Source organism: Lycium ferocissimum, chromosome 9, assembly GCF_029784015.1.
Source record: "Lycium ferocissimum isolate CSIRO_LF1 chromosome 9, AGI_CSIRO_Lferr_CH_V1, whole genome shotgun sequence".
Classification (NCBI taxonomy): Eukaryota; Viridiplantae; Streptophyta; class Magnoliopsida; order Solanales; family Solanaceae; genus Lycium; species Lycium ferocissimum.
Genome location: NC_081350.1, coordinates 28367422 through 28389018, shown reverse-complemented (window position 1 = coordinate 28389018; position 21597 = coordinate 28367422). Strand labels below are relative to the sequence as shown.

The 21597-nt window shown below is 34.1% G+C and overlaps 1 protein-coding gene across 6 annotated transcripts in view; it reads right to left on the bottom strand.

Annotated features, from left to right (window-relative positions):
- The window catches only part of LOC132030143 (glycerol-3-phosphate acyltransferase, chloroplastic), a 47459-nt gene extending 28550 nt beyond the window's left edge, over positions 1-18909 (bottom strand). For 2 of the 6 annotated variants that reach the window (XM_059419645.1, XM_059419644.1), the window contains exons 1-9: positions 18514-18909; positions 13963-14060; positions 12994-13080; positions 12787-12884; positions 10185-10242; positions 9367-9468; positions 9217-9278; positions 9024-9134; positions 8321-8399 (exon numbers count right to left, since the gene is read on the bottom strand). In XM_059419645.1, the coding sequence (XP_059275628.1) occupies positions 8321-8399; positions 9024-9134; positions 9217-9278; positions 9367-9468; positions 10185-10242; positions 12787-12884; positions 12994-13080; positions 13963-14060; positions 18514-18820 (1002 nt within the window). In that variant the 5' untranslated portion in view covers positions 18821-18909. Of the gene's footprint in view, positions 1-4896; positions 5280-5377; positions 5557-6809; positions 6921-6996; positions 7117-8320; positions 8400-9023; positions 9135-9216; positions 9279-9366; positions 9469-10184; positions 10243-12786; positions 12885-12993; positions 13081-13878; positions 13919-13962; positions 14061-18513 lie in introns of those variants that run through there. The other 4 variants (XM_059419642.1, XM_059419643.1, XM_059419647.1 and 1 more) reach the window with 4 other exon arrangements.
- Positions 18910-21597: the final 2688 nt, after the last annotated feature.

The following is a 21597-nucleotide window of genomic DNA, read 5'->3' as shown; positions in this document are numbered from 1 at the left end:
GCTGTAATTTTGATCCAAAAATGTAAAAAGTGCTCGAGTGACATGCGCACGGACATCAGGTATCTAGTAGTACTAATACTAGCGGTCTATGCCCGTGCTGCGCACGGGCCCAACACTTTAGATTATAGTGCATCTATGTGTATATAGTTGTCTTTGAATAATGATTATATATATATATATATATATATATATATATATATATATATATATATATATTTCAAAGCACGATTAATATAACATTGTAGTTTGTCTTTCCGTATCTAAAACTTTATTATATTAATGGTTGCTACGAATACAAAATCGGCAAATTTATTAATATTTTTTAAAAGAGAAGACTTGTTTAAAAAGAAACTATTTTCTCTCTCTTTGAGATAAAACAATAGCAATATTTAAGCATCGGTTGATACTTTTAATTTTAATTCGATTAATTTAAAAGTGTAAAATATTTATTATTTTTTATCAAATTTTGATTTGGATAATTCTAATTTAAATAATTCTAATTTAAATTATTAAATTAATTTTACATGTTTAAAACAAAATAAAGTAGAAATTGATTTTCTATTTAAACGAAGAAATACTATTTTTTAATTTTTGGTAAATATTCTCGGTTTAGCTCATTTTACTTGTCATGTTGTCTTTTGCATGATTTTTTAAGAAAACGTCGATTATAATTATAATTTGACTAATTTACCTTATTCATTATTTAATTTCCATTTGATATATATTTTTCTACGACATTAATCTCTTTTCACATTTATTGGAGTAAGAATAAAAATAAAAAAAGTAATTAAATTCTATCTTATTTTAAAATATAAATATTTTAAGTATATTTATTTTAGTAAACATAACAAATAAATGACATGGCGGAATAGCAAATACAACGTTTAATAGCTAGATTAGATCTCGGGCTAATATAAAAAAAGAAAGAAAATTGTATGGTTTGACTTCCTAACCTTTTGAAATAGCAAATACTGACGATTTAATAGGCTAGATTAGATCTCTTCAGTTTAATATAAAAAAAGAAAGAAAATTGTATGGTTTGACTACCTAACCTTTTGAAGAAAAGCAATTTCATTTGCTCCCACTAATGAATTGATGCGCACGTGGCAATGAATCCATCATTATTGACTTAATGAGATACTTTGGAAATTACATGAATATTGTTTGATTTTTTAATATGGGGTGCATTTTTTTTTTGGACATTATTAATTTGCACTATTTTTATGCATATATATATATATATATATATATATATATATATATATATATATATATATATATGTGTGTGTGTGTGTGTGTGTGTGTGTGTGTGTTCAAAACACGATTAATATAACATTGTAATTTGTACTCCGTATCTAAAACTTTATTATATTAGTGTTTACTACGAATACAAAGTCTGCACTTTTTTTTTGACATTATTTTTTTTTAATATGGGGTTCACTTTTTTTTTTTATATATTGCTTGATTTTGTTAATATGGGGTCCATTTTTTTTTATCGTGAGTTTGGAGATGGTGGGTTCCACTTTTTTTTTTTTTTTTTTTTTTTATATATATTGCTTGATGTTGTTTAGTATGGGGTCCACCCTTTATGGGGTGCACTTTTTTTTTTTGGACATTATTAGTTTGCACTATTTTTATGCATATAATATATATACATATACTATGTTCAAAACACGATTAATATAATATTGTAGTTTGTGCTCTGTATCTAAAACTTTATTAAATTAGTGTTTGTTACGAATACAAAGTCTGCACTTCTTTTTTTTAATATTATATTTTTTTTTAATATGGGGTTCATTTTTTTTTTTTTTTAATATTGCTTGATTTTATTAATATGGGATCCACTTTATTTTTTCTCATGAGTTTGGAGATGGTGAGTTCCAATTTTTTTTCTTCCTTTTTTTTTTTAGTTGCTCGGTGTTATTTAGTATGGGGCCCACTCCTTTTTTTTTAAGGGACAAACGGACGACGAAAAAGTGCCCAAACCCACCTTTCTATATAGTAGTAATTTTGTCAATATAGGATACTATGTTCAAAACACGATTAATATAACATTGCAGTTTGTGCTCCGTATTTAAAATTTTATTATATTAGTGTTTGCTACGAATACGCATCGTGTTTAATATGGGGCCCACATTTTTTTTAACAGTGTTTGTTTTTTAAATATGGGATTCACTTTTTTTTTTCAATATTGCTTGATTTTGTTAATATGGGGTCCACTTTTTTTTTCCCATGAATTTGGATGTAGTGGGTTCCACTTTTTTTTAATACTCGATGTTGTTTAATATGGGGCCCACAATTTTTTTTTAAGTTTAATATGGGGCCCACAATTTTTTTTTTACAATTTTTTTTTTTTTAGGGCTTGATTAATATGGAGCCCAAAAAAAATTTTTTGATGTTGTTTAATATGGGGCCCACAATTTTTTTTTATGATTTTTTTTTTTTTAGGGCTTGATTAATATGGAGCCCAAAAATTTTTTTTTTTTTATGGGGGGTCCACAACGGACGACGAAAAGCACCCCAACCGGTGCTTCTAATATAGTAGAAATTTACATTATTAATTTGCACTATTTTTTTAATATTAGTTATTGTTTAATATATATGGAGCCCCCAATTTTTTTAAATATATATGGGACCCATTATTTTTTTTTTAATATTAGTTATTATTTTTTTACTATTAAAAAGCGGGGCCCACAATTTATTGGGGGGTCCACAACGGACGACGAAAAGCACCCCAACCGGTGCTTCTAATATAGTAGAAATTTACATTATTAATTTGCACTATTTTTTTAATATTAGTTATTGTTTAATATATATGGAGCCCCCAATTTTTTTAAATATATATGGGACCCATTATTTTTTTTTAATATTAGTTATTATTTTTTTACTATTAAAAAGCGGGGCCCACAATTTATTTTGTTGTTGTTTCTACTATTAAGAAGAGGGGCCCACCGGACGACGAAAGTGAGCCTCAACTGCCTCTTCTTAATAGTAGAAATATATTGAATAAACTTACCAAGGAAGAAAAAATAAAAATAAAAAGGGAGTGCCAAGAATATCTCATAGAGACTTAAGTTGTAGATAAATTTTACATTCCGTGAAGATCTCATCATGCAACAAACATATCGCTTTTGTCAGTGGTGGCATTTGTTCCTCTCGAAATAGACCTTGTTTTTACGTGGCTTTAATTGTTTTTTGTCGTGTCTTTTTCTCTTGATTGAAGCAATACTCCAAGATTTTGCATTGCTCTCATTAATACGTGCATTTGACTTTCTGAAAATTTGCTTGGAAGAGTTTCGAAGTTATTAATGAAGCATGAGGTGTGAATATGCTTCTGCATTTAATTAATTGCAAAAGATTTACAGGTTGACAGAAACCCCTGTAATTAGGCTCTCTTTTTAGATAAGTTCAATCATAGATGTAGAAATCCGTTATTGAAATCAGTAATGATTTCAGTGAACCTCTGACTCTTGAGTTATATCTAAATAGACATGAACTCTAATTGTATACTCTATTTTGCACTTCTACGATATAGTAATGAATTTGCTCTCCTCATCACTTGTACAAACAGGTCTAGGCAGTCAAAACCATGCAAATTTCTGTATCTCTTTTATTTAGTGAGCAACTTTCGTCAACTTATTCGCATAAAATTCTACGATATCTGTGATACTATCCTGAAAAAATTAGTACAAATGGAGTCCTATACAATAAAATAAGCTTCACATATTCAATTCAATTATATATATTGTATTATATTCACATGCATGTCCTTGTTAATCCTGAATTTATATCGGAGTACCAATTTATTCACATGCATGCATGTCCTTGTTAGTCCTGAAATATACTGTCTTGGAGTACCAATGATATTGTCACATGCATGTCCTTGTTAGCTCTGATATTGTCCAAGAGTACCAGTATACATGGTACTAGGCATAATAAAATTGACAATTAGAAATAAATAATACAAGGCGTAAATTGTTGATTGATCAAATTCAATAATAATAGGCTTAATACAGATACAGTCGGTCTCGGTCATGATCAATCGACAATTTACTAGTGGTACCAAGTTCTAAAAATACATTGATATGCTTGTCTCATCTCTTTCTGAAAGTAAAATAGTACAATTTGAAAATAATTGAAAATCGTAGAATGTCAATAGCACGTTGCCCTTCTCTGAATTTGTTATATCTGAAAATTTTCATTCTGGTAGAGCTGTTCTTCCTAAGCCTAACAAAAACAATCTCTTCGGTTGAAACTGAAACGCAAAAGCCAGTTATGGAAGAAGGGTCCACTGCTGACACAAATAAGAAGAAAACCAACAGGAATGTAAAGTGACAAGGCGATATTTACTGGAAGCAGAAATGGAGAAAGATTACGAACAGGCATAAAAAGGAGAAAATGAATTAGCCATGAGAACCCTTGTCAATACACATGCTGTTGTGGGCATCTTGGGAATTTTTCCAAATATTGGGGGTCATAAGGCGTTATGCCAAAAGGGTCTCTTCTCAAGTTCTTTCATTGAGAGTTCCGTAGGATTATTGTAATTTGTAGCTACCATTTCTCAACAACTTGCTTGATAAGGTGAATACTCGATCAAATAAAAGTGCAACTCAGATTTGATTAGAAGGCCCAAACATTAAACCACTACGCAGCCAAAAGTTTTCAGGTTAGATTATTCCAAACATTACACCACTACGCAGCCAAAAGTTTTCAGGTTAGATTATTGCTGTTATATCTGCATCATGGATTTACCTCTTTGTAGAGAAAATTAGAGACCCCAATCAATTAAAGGAAAAGTGTTAATAGCTACTACCATATAAACTAAAGCAGACTACATTTGATGGCGTCAAATAAAACATCATCTCACAATTACAGAAACTACAACACAAACAGAACTATCGCAGAGCATCATTTATTATATTTTCAATCAAATTGGATTACCATATCAAAGGCGAGAAGAGCAATCTAGGATAACTACATACACTTGACCTTAAAAGGTCAGAATTGACAGTGCTTGAAAGCTATCATTACTAACAGATTTAGATCCAACATTTAGTAGATACAACGTAAAAGCAACTGTACATCCGTATCAAAAGAATATCTAAGCCCTGCCAAAAAAATTCCTTCGGGTTATGTAGGCTGTAACTTCGAGAATTACTTGTTTGTATCAACTGGACGACTCTCTGCATAGACCAACCACATGCAAGTGTGGTGTGTGGATAGGTTGTGAGTGTTATCCTTCTGATTTGATTATAACTACCAAACAAACACCCTGCAAACTAGTAATATATACCCACAAAAATAGAATCAGACACACAAGGGCGCAAGCCAAATGTTTAAATTTATTCAACAGATCTTTTGTGGGTGAAGTACATACCTGACTAAAGCAACAAGATTTGGAAAATAAAGTTGAAACAGAAGCTATTGCCATGGTTGTGATAATGAAACGCTAGGAGTTGATGCCTCCAGTCCTTGTTTGCCATGTATAGCAGCATTTAGCACGTTGTACTGCTGGTTTACAGAGTCATAAAGTGCCTTTGTATATACCATCTTAGCCTGCATTAAGAACGGTATCTACTCTTAAGACCCTTCTTATTTAGATGCAATTAAGTTCTTTTTCTGCAGTTTCCTTGGATTCATCTCTAATTTCCTTAATCAAAAAGACCAACCACAATGCATTTCCTTAAGCAGCTTTGAATGATGACAGTTGAAAGCAAACAAAAGTGCCAACATCTCACAAGATGCAAATCTTTGGCTGTGAAATGGGACATTGATTTAAGCTGGAGAACCATGGAAATAGAAAATTAAAGAGAATTCTTGCAGTGAAAAGAAAGAATAGTGTGAATTGGTGAAACCATTTCCTTTAGTGAACATAGGAAGCAGAGGCAAGTGGAGAATGTTTGAGCTTACAGTCTGAAGGCATTGAAATTAGTTAAACTATCTTCTCTATTGAATGATAGAAAAGAGAGGCAAAAGGAAGATCTTTAAGCTGAAGGTCTGAAAGGATGTGGGAAGAGGAGAAGAATTTGCAACAGAAAAAACTGAAACTACAAAAGTCAGAGGTAGAAAAACTAATAGCACAAGGTACAGCAGCTTAGGTAGCTTAAAATAAAAGGAGAAAACACAGACAAAAAGGTGGCCAGTCAGAACAAGGCAGTCTACACCTAAAGGAGGCTTTATATTGCCAACTAGTGGAACTGAAGTCTCATCGACCAACTTCCTATATAATTCAACAATGGCAAAGTCCTCATTCATTTGAATTTCATGGAAGCCAATAATTTCTGTTTTTTGTGGCCCATTGGAAGGTAAGTTTCCATATTTTATTTATAAAGGAAAAGAAGTATGACAAAATTTCCATCATTACTTCATTTTCTTTTCCTTTGATTTGGAGACAGATTTAACAATCCTCAGCAAGCTACAGATGCATATTTAGCTTCAGTTTATAGAATTAACTTGACAAAAAAAGAATAAAACCAAACAGTGTTAAATGAATGCTTTACTTGCATTGATAGTTTCGTTGGAGCTTTACTCCACCAACAAGAGAATAGCTCAACTGAAGGAATCAAAATTTCTGTTGAACAAGGGCCTCTTAGCAAAGATCAAATAGATCACCTGTTCATTTTGGTCACAAATAGGAAAGCAAAAAGAGTTTTCTCCAACCTTCCTTCTTCTCCTTTCATTCTCTATTAAATAGAATAAATTTCCCAAGTTCCCCAACAACTATTACTAAACCTCTCATTAGGCTGCAGAATTTAGTTCAAAAAGAGCGTACAATAATTAAACCAAAGTGGAACCCCTTAACAACTAACCTCAGAGTCTTCCAAAGCACCAGCAACCTCATGAAAATCAATTTTGGGTGCCACGGATATGCCAGTTCCATGAAAAGAAATCACTCTTTTCTCTCCGATATTTTTCTCAACCTGTACATAAGCAAGCATGGATATGTAAAAACATAAAACCATTACAGAAACAAACATAATTGGCACAGTGATCAACCTGGGGCGGCGGGGGCATAATATCATGGCATAATATTGCTAGAGGATAAATGTGACCAGGGACACCAGCATGTTCTACAAGCCTCCTCATGTTGTCTGCCGCAGAAGCATCAAATGGTGCCTGAAAGAAAGACAAACAAAATGATTCAACCACAAGCTTCTCATAATCAATTACAACTATCCATCAGTCACAGGTCAGTTGGAATCTGTTACGTGATTCCTCTATATCCATTCAGGTCCATTTCGTTGCTAAATATTTGGCCTTTTTAAGGTAAATTATGGGTTCTCTAAACCAAACACCTGTTCCTTAAAAAATAATTAGCTTAGTCTCAACTAGTTGGCATTACCTATATGGATCCTTGGCTAATTTGATACAATAGATTTAAATAAGAAAAATACCTCTTGATTAAAGCATCATGGTGAGGCAAAAATACCAAAACTTTTGAAACCAACTGTCCATCATAGATAGATAAGAGAAAAAGAGAAATTATCACAGCTTACCAATATCACCCTAAAACTATCACAAGGCAAATGTAATGGAGAAGTTTATTGCTGAACATACAGAATGGGAAGAAGCAGTGAACCATAGCATGTACCCATGCAATCTCAATAGGATACACAAACAGTTAACTCTCCCTTAAATGTTACTTCAGGCAAATAATGCCACCAAATTCTGGGTACTGAATCATAAAGTGCCCCCGCACACATCTGCATACGACTATTCTAGTAAAGATTCATGAGCAACCTCACCTAGGAAGCGGCTATGGGTCAGGAACACAAATTGTTGACACAATAGGTCAGACAACTCTAACTTACCCTCTAAAAAGTTCACCCAGCATGGAAGCAATCAAGAATAACAGACAATTAAATCAGAGAAAGAAAAATCTTAAGATGACATAAATTGGCAACAGATGTAATCCAGAAGATGTGGGAGCCTTCCCCTGTTTCCTAGGCAGGAAAAGCACATTACACCATAAATGAATTAAGACTCAATCAAAATTCTAAAGTATGAATAAGGTAGCAACACTTCCTTCCTCCATTTCAATTAGTGACAGTTTTTCTACTTTTGGGACTTCCCAAAATGTTTTCACCACTCCACTTATAATTATTTTATACAACTTTCAAGAATTCAAATTCATTTAACTATTCCAATTCAAATTTGTTTCAACGTTTTCTTCATGAAACTAACTTTTGAACCACTATCTAATTCTTTTTTCCTTATACTACCACCACTAATAAAATACAACAACATATCCAGTGTAATCCAACAAGTGGGGTCTGGGGAGGGTAGGACAACAATAGTTAAATGTAAAAAAGAATCTTACTGGATACCATTCTTTTGTAACAGCGTCTGGCCTATCTCTTCCACCACTAGGAGCAATCCATATTATTTTTGATCCAGCCCTGGACCACAATTACATATATCCTCAGATGTATGCTTCCATCAAAAAGAGCAACAAAGAGCTATCTCAAATTGTCAAAGAAACATGTATCATTGGATGTCCTCAGATGTTCTCTTCTGTTATTGTGCTTATTCAACCAACAGTTAAGTAAGACTTAAAGTATGGACCCGATAAAGCATTCATATAGTGGACGATGACTGAATTTCACATATCCATGATCTTATCTTCTACACATTCCACATTAGAAATCATTTCTACCGCAACTTGGTCTATGATTTTCTCCCATGCAAATAATCAAGCAGGGTTGAAACCCCCTCATGAAAGAACTATCATACATCTAAGCAAACAAGCTTTTCCAGTAGCAGAAGAAGATGAAGAGGACTACACATGCAATATTAGGTTTAACTTTCCGTTTAATCACATCCAATACACATAGAGCTTAGAAGAGAGGATCTTCCAATTTATTTCTGTAACACTTAGCAGAAAAAATCATATTGAGAGATTGCACAGGATAAAATTGAATACTAATATCTCCAGAATAGAACCCCAAGACTACCTGGTATTACAACTTGCAATGTAAAAGCTTCACCAAAATACTCCAAGAAAGACAAAGCAATAGCAGTACCTTAATAGCAAAGCCATCTCCTTCAAGCTTCTAGTGTTTGCTCTCTTTTTCATCTCAGCAAGTTCAGGGTCATCATTCATATGTTTTTTTGAATAAACACACAAGAGATTCCTAGACATAATAAGTTTGTCAAATGTCTAAAAGTAAATGATAATTTCTGTACATACTCTGACAATGCTATCTAAGTAAGCACCTTCCCATGCTGAATGGCTTGCAAAGAGGATCTGTAATAACTCTATCTCCCGCAACATAGATCTGTTTACCAATAAACATAGTGTAGTGAGTTAAGCTACTTGAGGTATAATTATCTTATAAAGCGCAATAGGTTGAAAAAGGTTATAACAATGTTCTCAGCAATATATGTGTGCTTTAATTCAAGCAACAGAGCAATAATCGCGGGATCGGCTTCACTTTGGTGGTTTGACATCAAGACAACATTATCACCCTGAAATTAGTATAAAGATATAGTGATTCAGTAAGGGCAACGGGAAAAACGATCAAGACAATGTATAAAAAGCCATGCAACAGAAGAACTGGGCAAACATACGGGCGACTAAGTTTGAGCTTTATTATTAGTAAGTGAAATAACAATGAATATCAAGAGAGACATAAAATTTTACAGTAAGATTCCTTTTTTGGATAAATTGTACAATAAGCACTCAAGAGTTCTCCATGTATAGTTACTGCGATACAACATCGTCGAAGAATATTCAACTTTATAAGAAGAACCTTTTGACGTAAACCAGTGGTTGTGCAGGCGATAAAGAAATAGTTGGTCTTCAACTTAATACGAACATCCTTTATACGTAAACCAATGGTTGTGCAGGCCATATAGAAATAGTTGGTCCACCCAGAACATTTTGAGCCAATACTATTATCATATCTCTTTTTCAAATAATGAGCATATAATTACTTAAAGAGCCACATGGAAGCAGAGCCCAACCAGTACAAAACAACAAAAGTGTTTTTATGCTTGGGTGTATTATTTCATGGCAGGTGTCCAGTGAGATCTCATGCATGCCAAGTATAAAGTTTCATTTCAACTGTTTCACTTTAAACCATTGACCATGGAATAGCTATTCCCTAATTATTCGTACTAATTAGCATATATACATAAGAAGATAGTAAAAACAAACACCCTGACAATCTGAAATAACAAACCTGCTTAAGCTTCTCTTCGATTTCACCAAAAACTGAAATATTGCCAACATAAGAACTCCTAAAAACTCAAAAATACTAGAGGTTAGAGTCAGAAGTAAATCATGAGATCTGCAGGGCACAAGGCTTTACTTCGATGCAAACAGCCAAAGAAGATCAATTTCTAATAACCACATGCACTCTCTAAAGCTGATTTAAAAAAAATTCTAGAGCAAAGCCATGCTTGTCCATAACAGAGATATTGTTCGTCAGCGCCCCAGGTAGAGGTAAAGCGGGGAGTTCCTTCAACAACACAACCATCTAAAATCATACTTTTTTTCATATGAAAGACCCTCTAACGTCATACTTTATCCACAAGAATTACAAATTTTGAATTTCCTATCCACTACTCAATAATGTGCAACTTCACTATTAAACAGAAAGTAATACTCCCTTTGTTTCAAAATATGTGTCTTACTTTCCTTTTTGGTATGCTTCAAAAAGAATGCCACTTTGTAATTTAGTAGCTCTTTTAATTCCAACATCCTACATGGCATGTAGAAGACCACAAGAATCAAGGGCATTTTGATATATTACCTATATCTTTAGTTTAAGATCACAAGATTCAAAAATCTCCCTCACTTAAACACCGTGCCCAGTCAAACGAAGACACATAAAATTGAAATGGAGCAAAATATATCCCCACACTCATAGTCATTTTACACGAAAGGCTAAACACCGACTCTTCATTGGTAACTCGGCCCGCACAACTCAGCGAAGTGCTACAGACTAACTAGCTATTAAACAAACAAATAGAAATCAACTACAGGACTTCAATTTGTAAGTATGTTGCTAAGCTCCCTCCGGATCAAAAAGAGTGTCCACTTAGCCTTTATTTTTTTAATTCAAAAAGAGTGTCCAGTTACCAAATCAAGAAAGAATGAACCTTGTTTTTTCAGACTTGCTTAACCTTGTTTTTTCAGATTTGCCCTTATTAAGTGTTAAGTGACCAAATTCCAATACCTATTTAATTAGGGGTAATTTAGTCAAATTACCTATTTTTACATGGAAGTTAGTATTTTCTTAAGGGATGTGCAAATGGCTAAGTGGACACTCTTTTTGATCCGGAGGGAGTATTATGCTAATTGTTCCTCTTTTCAGAAGGTTCATTACATCCTTTTTTCCCAAATACTCTATCTACATACTAGTCTAAAGCAATGGTATGCAATGGACACACAACCAATTTAGAAAACTATAATAGGTTTCTCCTCCATTGATAAGTCATCAAAACCAACATACTCCCTCTATCCCATTTTGTTTTACATAATTACTATTTGAAGAGTCAAATAACATTTTTCTTTAATTATGATTTCCTTATCATTTTTTATATTTTTCATCTTTAAAAGACCAAAATACTTTTTATGTCGTTTTCGAGTATACGTATTTAGATCATAAAATCAATGGAATAAGGTCTGATCGAATGGATAGTTAGATTGGTAGACACCCAGTATTTTGAATCGTGACATTCTTTTTGGACTGCAGGATTACTATGAGACATGTTAATAGGATCATCACTGGGTAAAAATGCTAAGCAGGCAGTAGGGCATGACCAACTAGGCAACTATACTGCAAAAACTTAGCTCTTCCTTTCAGCTAAAAATAGATTGGAGGATTTTCCAACCAATTGCGAAAATAACATCATTATACCTACAATATGAGGAAATAATATTGTAGTGGGATATGTTTAGGTGGTTCCGCACTCCTTGGACAATGCCAAGAACTGTGGAAGAGTCTATGGTCAGTTGGAAGAGCGGAAGAAGACGAAGGGCTTGGAACGCGGTTCCGCTTGCATTGATGTGGTTAGTTTGGAGAGAGAGAAACAAGAGAGCTTTTGAAGGAGTAGAGTCAAGTTTTTCTCAGTTGAGGAGTAGTCTCCACTCCCTTATTTTCTTTGGGTGTAAACAGGAAGTTCCTTGTTGTATAGAGGATTGGGTAGAGTCTGTAGAGAATCATATTGTAGAATCTTTACGCTTTGGTATATCCCTTGAATACGGCCGGTTTTTTGGCATAATTACGTACTTTTAATTGATCAAAAAAATGAGGAAATAATTAAGGTAATAACAAAATTATTTTTCCCCATACATAAAGGCAAACAATTTAGGTATCCCTTTCATCAATGATCAAAATGATTTTCTGCTAGCTGTTAGAATTTTAGAACAATCATTCTAACATGACATAATCCCTTTCCCCTTCAGATATAAACAATTTCAGTAGTTTTACTATCTGCCCTTAACCCAATCTTCCAACATGTCATTCTCTCAAATCCTCGCCACGACCTTGTATGAACTAGCACTAGCTGACCTGTAACTAAATCTATATAGGCCTATCTTTCCATTATCTACAAGGTATTAAGAGGACATATATAGCACTCCAAGTCTGAATTCGTTGATCTCGACAAGCAAATGGTTAAACTGACAAAAAGATGTGGATCAAAGGATATCTTTAAGCTGTTTACTGGAATAATACCTGTGCATTCAGTTGTTAACTGGAATGACAGAACCACACTCAATTTTTAAGTTGGTCAAACTATTACATGGTCCTTAACACTAATAGAATTGAGACTCACCTGAAATCAACTAAAGGGCGGATATAATTTTGACCAAAAGTGTAATAGTCAAAAGGTTCACGAATGGCCTTGTGATGCGGCGAGAATTCGAAAGAATCCTGAAATAAGAGCGTTGTAACATTATATGGATGGATGAAGTAAAAAGAAACAAATATATAGATCCCAACATCTAGTGTGAATTGTAAAACCCACAAGGAAGAGGAATACCTTCACATCCACAAAAACACGATCAAATACAAGAGCCATGTTATACAAAATGATCTCATCTGCTTTGGGGACTCCACTTCGTAAAACCTAAAAAAAAAAAAAAATCAGGAAAAATCAAGAGAGGCACATGCCTATAAGAAGTTTCAAACAAACAAACAAAAAAGAAGATGCTTAATGATTCCAGGTCTCAACAGCCTCATTCTCTCTCTAAGAAAATCTATACAATAGGATTAAGTCTAAAAGAAGTAGTCTTTCTGAAATGAAATAAATTAAGTTCTCTACATTTTAGTTGGAAAGAGGAAGCAAGTAGTGGAGTTCTTCCCTGATAATTAAATTCAGATATAGCTTAAGATGTAGGAACAAGAAAGACACGTGTGGCAAATCAGCAAATAAGAGAATTTATCTTTGTTAGAGTTCTGCCATCCCAAGGTCATATCTTTCATGCTCCAGAATGATACTGAACATGTCAAGTGTCAGACTATATTTAGAATCTTCACAAGGGCTTGACCTATTATCTTGAGGTCAGTTTCTGAAAACACTTGGCCCCATACATATGTCTTTCCAGCACATAATTGGTTACAAAAAGGTCATGACATGGCAAATTGTGGCTTCTCTGTGCGTTTTAGCTTTTCCAGCTCCAGAGTGTTAACTACTGTTACTGGTACACTACAGAAAAAGGTTTTGATGCCTAGATTTTGAAGCGCAAACTGATTTTTTCATACCAAGAGCACATAGTTATATAACACCTGCCAGTAAAATCCGAATGATCAAATACAATAGAAGAAACAAAATTTATATTCATCATCTTATATTTATACTGTTCTTTAGTAACCTAAGAAAGTATGTTATACCCCAGAAAGTATGTTCATGCAAGAAGACTCTTACATATGAGCAAACACATTTAAGTGAAGAAAGCACCCAACACCCAAAAAGTACATTAATCCATAAGTCCGAAGAAAGTTATTTTACTGCATTCCGATAGTTATGATACAACTCCTCCATTCCTTCAGCAACATTAAGGGGCAGTTTTTCATCTTCCACAGCTTTTCGAATAGCAGATAGCAAGTCTGCACAGAAAATAGAACACTCAATGCAGGGGGGAAACAGAAAAGGTTCATTCCAAAGAATTAGAAGTGATCTACCAAAATAATGTCTCTACACAAGGACAAGGCAATCATCTGCTGAGCAGTATGTTTAAATTCAGCAAACAAAACAAAATCAAGACACTAAAAGATGGCAAGGTGACTAGACAAGCATCAGCAGCAAAGGTCTTACACTTGCAACTGCCGCAACATCCTAGTAGGTTTCTAAATCCTTTTAAGACGAGGTTTTCTAGAATCTTGCAGCAATTCTGCCATTCTTGAACTGCAACTTGCAATACCAACCCTCAGTAAGATACCCACAGTTTCTCTTTTTGATAGGTAAAAATTATCAACAAAAAAGCTCCCGATGGTAATGCACCATAAACTTTAAAGCATACAAGTATCCGAAGGACACTAGACACCACCTAACAAATCAACCTATGAGATATCTCAAAACCCAAAGAAGCACTAAGTGAAACAGAATCAAGTACTTCTTAGTCGTGAATATCTAAACTGATTGTTTGTTGTTCAAGTCTTGCTTAGACGGTTCATACCATCCATACATAGTGTTTTGATTTAAGATTTCAATTCTTCCGTGTTTCAGCAGTAACATATTCTTCCATGGAGCTAAGGTCCAAAATATGAAAGAAACAAGTGTTTCCGCGACTCTACCACCCAGTCAATTTTGTTCTACTTAATCCCTCCTTCATGGCCACATATCTTTCCGACTAAGGAACGGGAAATCTTTCTCCTGTTAAATGTACTTCTTGTTGGATAATCATCTTCCACTTGAGTCCCCCTAGTATATGATTTGCATAGTCTACATAAGAACATATCATTGGAGATGAACTAGTTTAAAGTGCTTTACTTTACATAGACTTTTCCCTTATGCCGCTATGTGCACACTTTCACATGTAATAAGCTAGTACTCCTCTGTTTTGATTTGTTTGTCTTACTTCCAAATTAGTTTGTTTCAAAAAGAATACCACTTTCTATATTTAGTAACTCTTTATACCCAACAACCTATATGGAATATTTAAGACCACAAGATTCAAAGGCCATTTTGGTACATTACACACATGTTTAGTTTAAGACCACAAGATTCAAAAGTCTTCTTTATTTTCTTAAACTCCATGTCGAGTCAAACTAAGACGAACAAAATGAAATGGAGGGAGTAACAATTATGACATCATGACAACTAGGAGGCGAATTGAAATGCTCCAGAAAGCTTAGGGAAGATCCAAAAGGAGTTGAAGACCAAAATCAGAAAGAAAACTTAGCTAATCCTTTTCACATTATAAACTACTTGTCAAAAAGAAAAAACTATAAGAATAGCATATAGAACACCGAGTGCTTCTGAATTGGTATTTGTCTCTATTCCCAACAGAATTAGAAGCCACATGCAAACACAGTATAAGTGTGTTCTGAGACTTGTAAGCTACGACAAATGGAACTGTAAGCTGGCTCGAAACTAAGATCCACGGATGCTTCATGCAAAGTAATGTCTTTGTTGTCAATCAAGAGGAGATTTGTACATTAAAAACAAAAAAGAGTCAAAATGCAAAAACTAACGAGCATTACTTTACCGAACTAAAGTTACCTTAATAACCATACTGTGTGTCCAGAAAAGGAACCAACTATACATTGCTGACAAGCGATAATAGAACGGATTAAGCATGGATATTGGAAGACAAGAAAGCATTCAAATGAAGAAATGGAGAGACTGAATGGTGACTGTAAAAGACAGGGAGCAAGAAATACTGTAAAGCAATAGCTTTTTGTAAAGAGTGCTAAAAACGAATACTACAACAGATGTCAAGAATTGATGTCCTTAGTCTTAGGTCTTAGCTGGTGGCTACAATGTCCCAAACATGAAAAATGTAACTTGGTGATTCCAGAATCAATCAATAACCACATGAGCTCATAGTGTCAAATATGAAAAACAGTCAAGAGAAAGCTTGTTATTAGAAACAAAATTGTAATTCTATGGAGAAGGATTGTTGTCTAACCAACTTCTGGGAGATTATCAATAAAAATTCTCTTAGAACCGAGAATGAAGTTTTCATTATGTACATGCCATATCATGAATTAGTAACCCCTTCCAATGAATAACTGCTTCCAATTTCCAGGAAAAAAGAATCCCAATTGGGTCAAACTTCCATTTTTTGAATACTAATGGAATCTCCATGAATGCAAACCAGTCTATAGCTTCTACCTCACAACAATTTACTCCTTCAGACCAAACAGAGGAGAGAGGGGTTTCGATTGCTAGACGCTTCATAAGCAATGCGAACCAGTTGATAGACCCGATTCTTAGTGCTGGGAGGTGGGGAGTAACAAAATTGTTTTCTGTCAAGTCCTTCTACGAAAAGATGCTGGTTAGGTCGGAAGATCGTTTTCCTTTTGATTCGGTGTCGATTCCTAGGGTGCCGAGGAAGGTGTGCTTCTTCACTTGGTTAGCTGCTAGAGAAGTGATTTTGACGGCAGAGAATCTTAGGAAACAGAAGGTTGTCTGCATTAGTTGGTGTTTCCTTTGTAAGGAGACGGGTGAGGACGTAGATCACGTTTTGTTGCACCGCAATCTCGCAACAAGGTTATGGTGGGATATCTTTAGATGGTTCAGTGTTTCATGGGTGATGCCAAGATCCGTGAAGGAGTTGATGTTCAATTGGAAGACTGGAGCTAGAAGAAGAAGGAAAAAGGCTTGGAATGTTACTCCTCTTGCGTTAATGTGGGTAATTTGGAGAGAGAGAAATAGGAGAGCTTTTGAAGGGATGGAGATGAGCTTTGCTCAATTGAGGAGTGGCCTTCATTCCCTTATTTTCTTTTGGTGCACCCATGTAGTTCCTAGTTATATAGATGATTGGGTATCTTTTAGAGAGAACCATATTTTGTAGGTTCTTCCTTTTTTTTGGGTATATCTTGTATATGGCCATCTAGGCCTTGTTATTATTAATGAAGTACTTTACTTGATCAAAAAAAGGGGAGGAAGGGGGTGGGAAAGAGAAATCAAAAAGGAACAGAAACCAATAAGCTTCTTAATTCTATTTTAACAATCCACTAAGTCTGTCTGTTTGCCTGTTTGTTTTGGTGTTCATACAAGGTTTTCCACCTCCTAATCTTTTCTTCGACTTTATCTTCAATTTATATCCTTCCATCATCCAATCCCCAATTATTGTCTCGAGTTTTTCACCATCCACAGGTTAGGTTATCGAGCACTTTCATCAAGATGGACTCGCGTTCCAATAGCACCGGTACTCAAGTTTAGTTCTGCTAGTTATTCGTTTGAGATGTCCCAATAAAGTTAGAACCAACAAAGACCAACTGATGTCCTTCATAGACATTACATCCTTTCACCATCAAAAAAATAACACTCATTCAGCTCACAGTAAGTCTGTCATAATCAGTATCATCAAACATTACTAGAAGACCAAAACATACTTTACTCAGCACATCAAGGTTAAAAAACTCATTGAAATTGTGTTTGAACTGTTAAGCATCTTCCACAGACAAGCACCTTAGATCTCTATCACTTTATTTTAACTTGGACACTAGTTTACGCGGCAAAGCAATTATCACTTGACAAAATTCATAATAAACTCTATGCTAAATTTTAGTAGTACTATTTAACAATCGGCTCAACACATTTTTCATCCCAACAAACAAACGAAAGTTGAGGAATAAGAAAAACAGAAATAAGTTCCCATAGAAAAGAAAAAATACATATGCATTTCTGCCAATGCACCTCATATGTTTAGCATCGTTAGTTATGAAGAATACAGAGAATTTCAATGCATTCCAAAGAAAACGACATCGTAGTGCAAATGTGTACAATAATAGTCACTGACATATTACGCACAAGATATTTCAACACAGAACCAGAGTTTTAGATTTAAACTAAACCGCACCTAAGTAGCAAAAAATGCACAACATACTTCAAATTCAAAAGGAAATAAAGATGAGCGCAGAGATATAAAGCAAAAAACGCACAAGATATTCCAAATTCAAAAGGAAATAAAGGTGAGAGTAGAAATATAAAGCACGAAAATGCACAAGATATTTCAACATAGAAATAAAGAGAAAAATAAACCGCAGCTACATAGTAAAAAACGCACAAGATATTCCAAATTCAAAAGGAAATAAAGTAGAGAGTAAAAATATAAACCACAAAAAGTGGACAAGACATTTCAACATAACCGCACCAAAATAGTAAAAAACGCACAAGATATTCCAAATTCAAAAGGAAATAAAGTAGAGAGTAGAAATAAAAACCACAAAATGCACAAGATATTTCAACATAACCGCACCTAAATATCAAAAAATGCAAAACATACTTCAAATTCAAAAGTAAATAAAGTAGAGAGTAGTAATATAAACCACAAAAAGTGCACAACACATTTCAAATTGAAATAAAAAAAAAGAGTAACTAGAATTCAACCTTCTCCAGTACGAGCATCAAGGAAGGCAGGAGAGTGAGGAAGCTCATGATTCTCAGAAGTAGAAACAGCAATTGCGGCAGTTGAATAAGAACAGAAAACCGCACATCTTAACTTCCTCATCTTCACACTACTCCTTAAGCATGAAATCGGAAACAGCCTCGAAGTTGCTGCAAAACAAACATTAGTAACAGCAGCACTAGCTTTTACTATTGCTGGTACACAAGAAGTAGTTGAAGAAAATGAAGATAACGGCTTAGGCATGTGTGAAGAAGAAGAAGAAGAAGAAAACGAAGAGAGAATCAACATCACCACCAGAGTTTGTTTTAGAGAGAGAAAGTGAGGGGGAAAATGAATATTGTATGCGTGTGTGTGTGTGTGTGTGTGTGTGTGTGTGAGAGAGTGAGAGAGTGAGAGAGAGAGTTTATTTATGAGAGGGAGCACGTGCTTTCCATCGCCCAATGGTTAATTGATTTTTTTTTTTTTTTTTTTTGGATGAGTATCCCTTTTCATTTATTTCATTGGTTAGTGTGGACTGTGGACCCAGGCTAGTGCTAGACTTATCTGGACACGTGTAACACCCACACGCCTTTCTTTTTGGAATAGTGGCAATAGCCTATTATAGGCTTTGCTGGGGTCTACCTTTAAGAACCTTTTCTCCAACAGAATAAGGACCCGTTTGGATTCACCTTTTTTCAGAATTTTTTTTCATTTTTTTTCAAAAATTAGCGTTTGGCCATAAAATTCCAAATACAATTTAAAGTTGTATTTGGAATTTGAAAAACAAGAAATACTTATTTTTCACAACTAAAATCTTGTTGAAAAAGTACATTTTAATAAAAAAATACTATCTGCAAAAATTATGGCCAAACACAACTTCAACTCCAACTCCAACTCTAAAATTTCAAAAAAAAATGAAAAAGTTCTGATTTCTATGGCCAAACGTCTACTAAAAGAATTCAATGTATTTTTTTCTTTTGAATTACTCCTAGGAGTACAATTTTTTTGTAAATATTCTTCTGTTTGTCCATATTTTTCAGCATTTTGAAATATATTTGAAGATTATTTCAAATATAAGAGTTATTTATCAGATTAACCATTATTTCAATTATAATTTAAAATATAAAACTTGGAGCCCGGAAAATAAGTTTTTGAAATTTTTTCAAGTTTGCACTCACATAATTTTTCAATTGTGTTTTCATGTTCAGATATAATATTAACTTTTGAATACCATTTTTCAGTATAACTTCAATGGATACTTTTTTCAAATATCAATCAATTCACAAATGCCGGTTTAAACCTTTTGCAAGGAAAAAAAAGAATTTTACATTTGAATTAAAAGTTAAAATAAGTTTCCAAAAAATCAATAATAAGTTTCCAAAAAATCAATAATACTCGCTCCGTTCCACTAAGGGGTCGTTTGGTAGCTGGTTAGCGTTATGCATGTATTAGTAATATGTGGATTAGTTATGAGAGAATCTATGTATTGTTATTTTATATAAGTATTAGTTATGCAGGGTTTAACTATACATTAATAACTCACCTCATAACTAGCTATCAAATACATTATTACTTATACATTAATACATGAATAATACATGGTGGTGGTGGTGGTGGGGTTTTTTTTTTGGGGGGGGGGGGGGGGGGGGTTGAGTGAGGATGAAATATGAACAATGTTTCTTACATTATCTTCTTTAGGTATATCTCATAATTGTAAATGGAAAATACAAAAGTACTTCAAATCAAGAATTTATGGAGTGGGACACAAAGAAAAGGGCAAACCTTTGAAGATTTGAACAGACGTACAAGAAGTTATATGTCGCATTTAATATACATACGCACTTGAATCATTTCACATTAATTTTTTCCATGTGCAATTTTCCCCTTATTGACAAAACAAATACTTTATATTCTCGTCTTTGAGGGGTAGCGGTTGTTCTGCATTTAGTTTGATGTCAACATGATTTAAGTTTATTTGTCTTTGAATCTTAACTTCTATAGCCAGTAAATACTTTGAAATATACCTCCTTTACTCGATCCAAATGTAACTAAAAGCACAACAAGAAAGTAAATCTAAGACAAGTAAGAAGAATTCGAATATAAATAAAATGAGAGGGCTGTTATCATAATTGCATTGCTTCATTAGGATTTAGGATGAAATTGGAGAGGGATCCTTGAAATTGACAAATTAAAAACTGTTCAAAATATACAATCCAACACAATATATTTGCAATATATTGCACTCACGTAACCATATTTACAGTTCATACTGTATAGTCTTCTTTTTTTTCAATACATTTATACACTCCTATACTAAGTAATGTATCTACTGTTATTAATTAAGTTGGTAAATATCTAATCTAAGATATTTCATGAAGAATCTAGAATAATTAAGGAGTTGTAGAGAATAGGGAAGAGACTCTAAGAATGAGAATTCTAGAGTGATTCTAAAAAAGATATTTAGGAATATTCTAGAAAGTTGTAAATATCTCTCTCACTAGATCATTCCATCTCCACCTATAAATAGAGGTGGTCATTTCAGTTGTAAGCAAGCGAGAAAGTTACAAGTGATAAGTGAGAAGTGAGAAGTGAGAAGTGTTGAGAGCTAGTAAGAAATAGTAGATAGAAACAAAGAGTGTTGCTAGAGTGAGTGCAGGAAAAAAAATTAGTGTAAGAAATTGTAAGACCGAAGCTGGTCCTTAATTTGAAATAATAAAATTCAAGTTGTGCCCGACGATATTCAACAAGTGATATCAGAGCCTGGTGGATCAAGCTAGGTAACAACTCAAGGGAGATTCTACAAGCTATTGTCGGAGGCTACAAGTCAGAAGGCACTAGTCCATGGCGGATTTTGCAAGCACTCTCAATTGCGTTGAGAAGCTCAACGCAAGCAACTACGGATCGTGGAGCACGAGAATGCAATATTATTTTCTCAGCCAGGAATTATGGGATATTGTTGGTGGCTCAGAGACTACAACGCCAACTGATGCCGAAGCAACAAAAAGATGGAAGGTTAAAGCTGGAAAGGCCATGTATGCTCTCACTGTATCAATCGAAGATGAGTTCCTGCAACGGATTAAGAACGC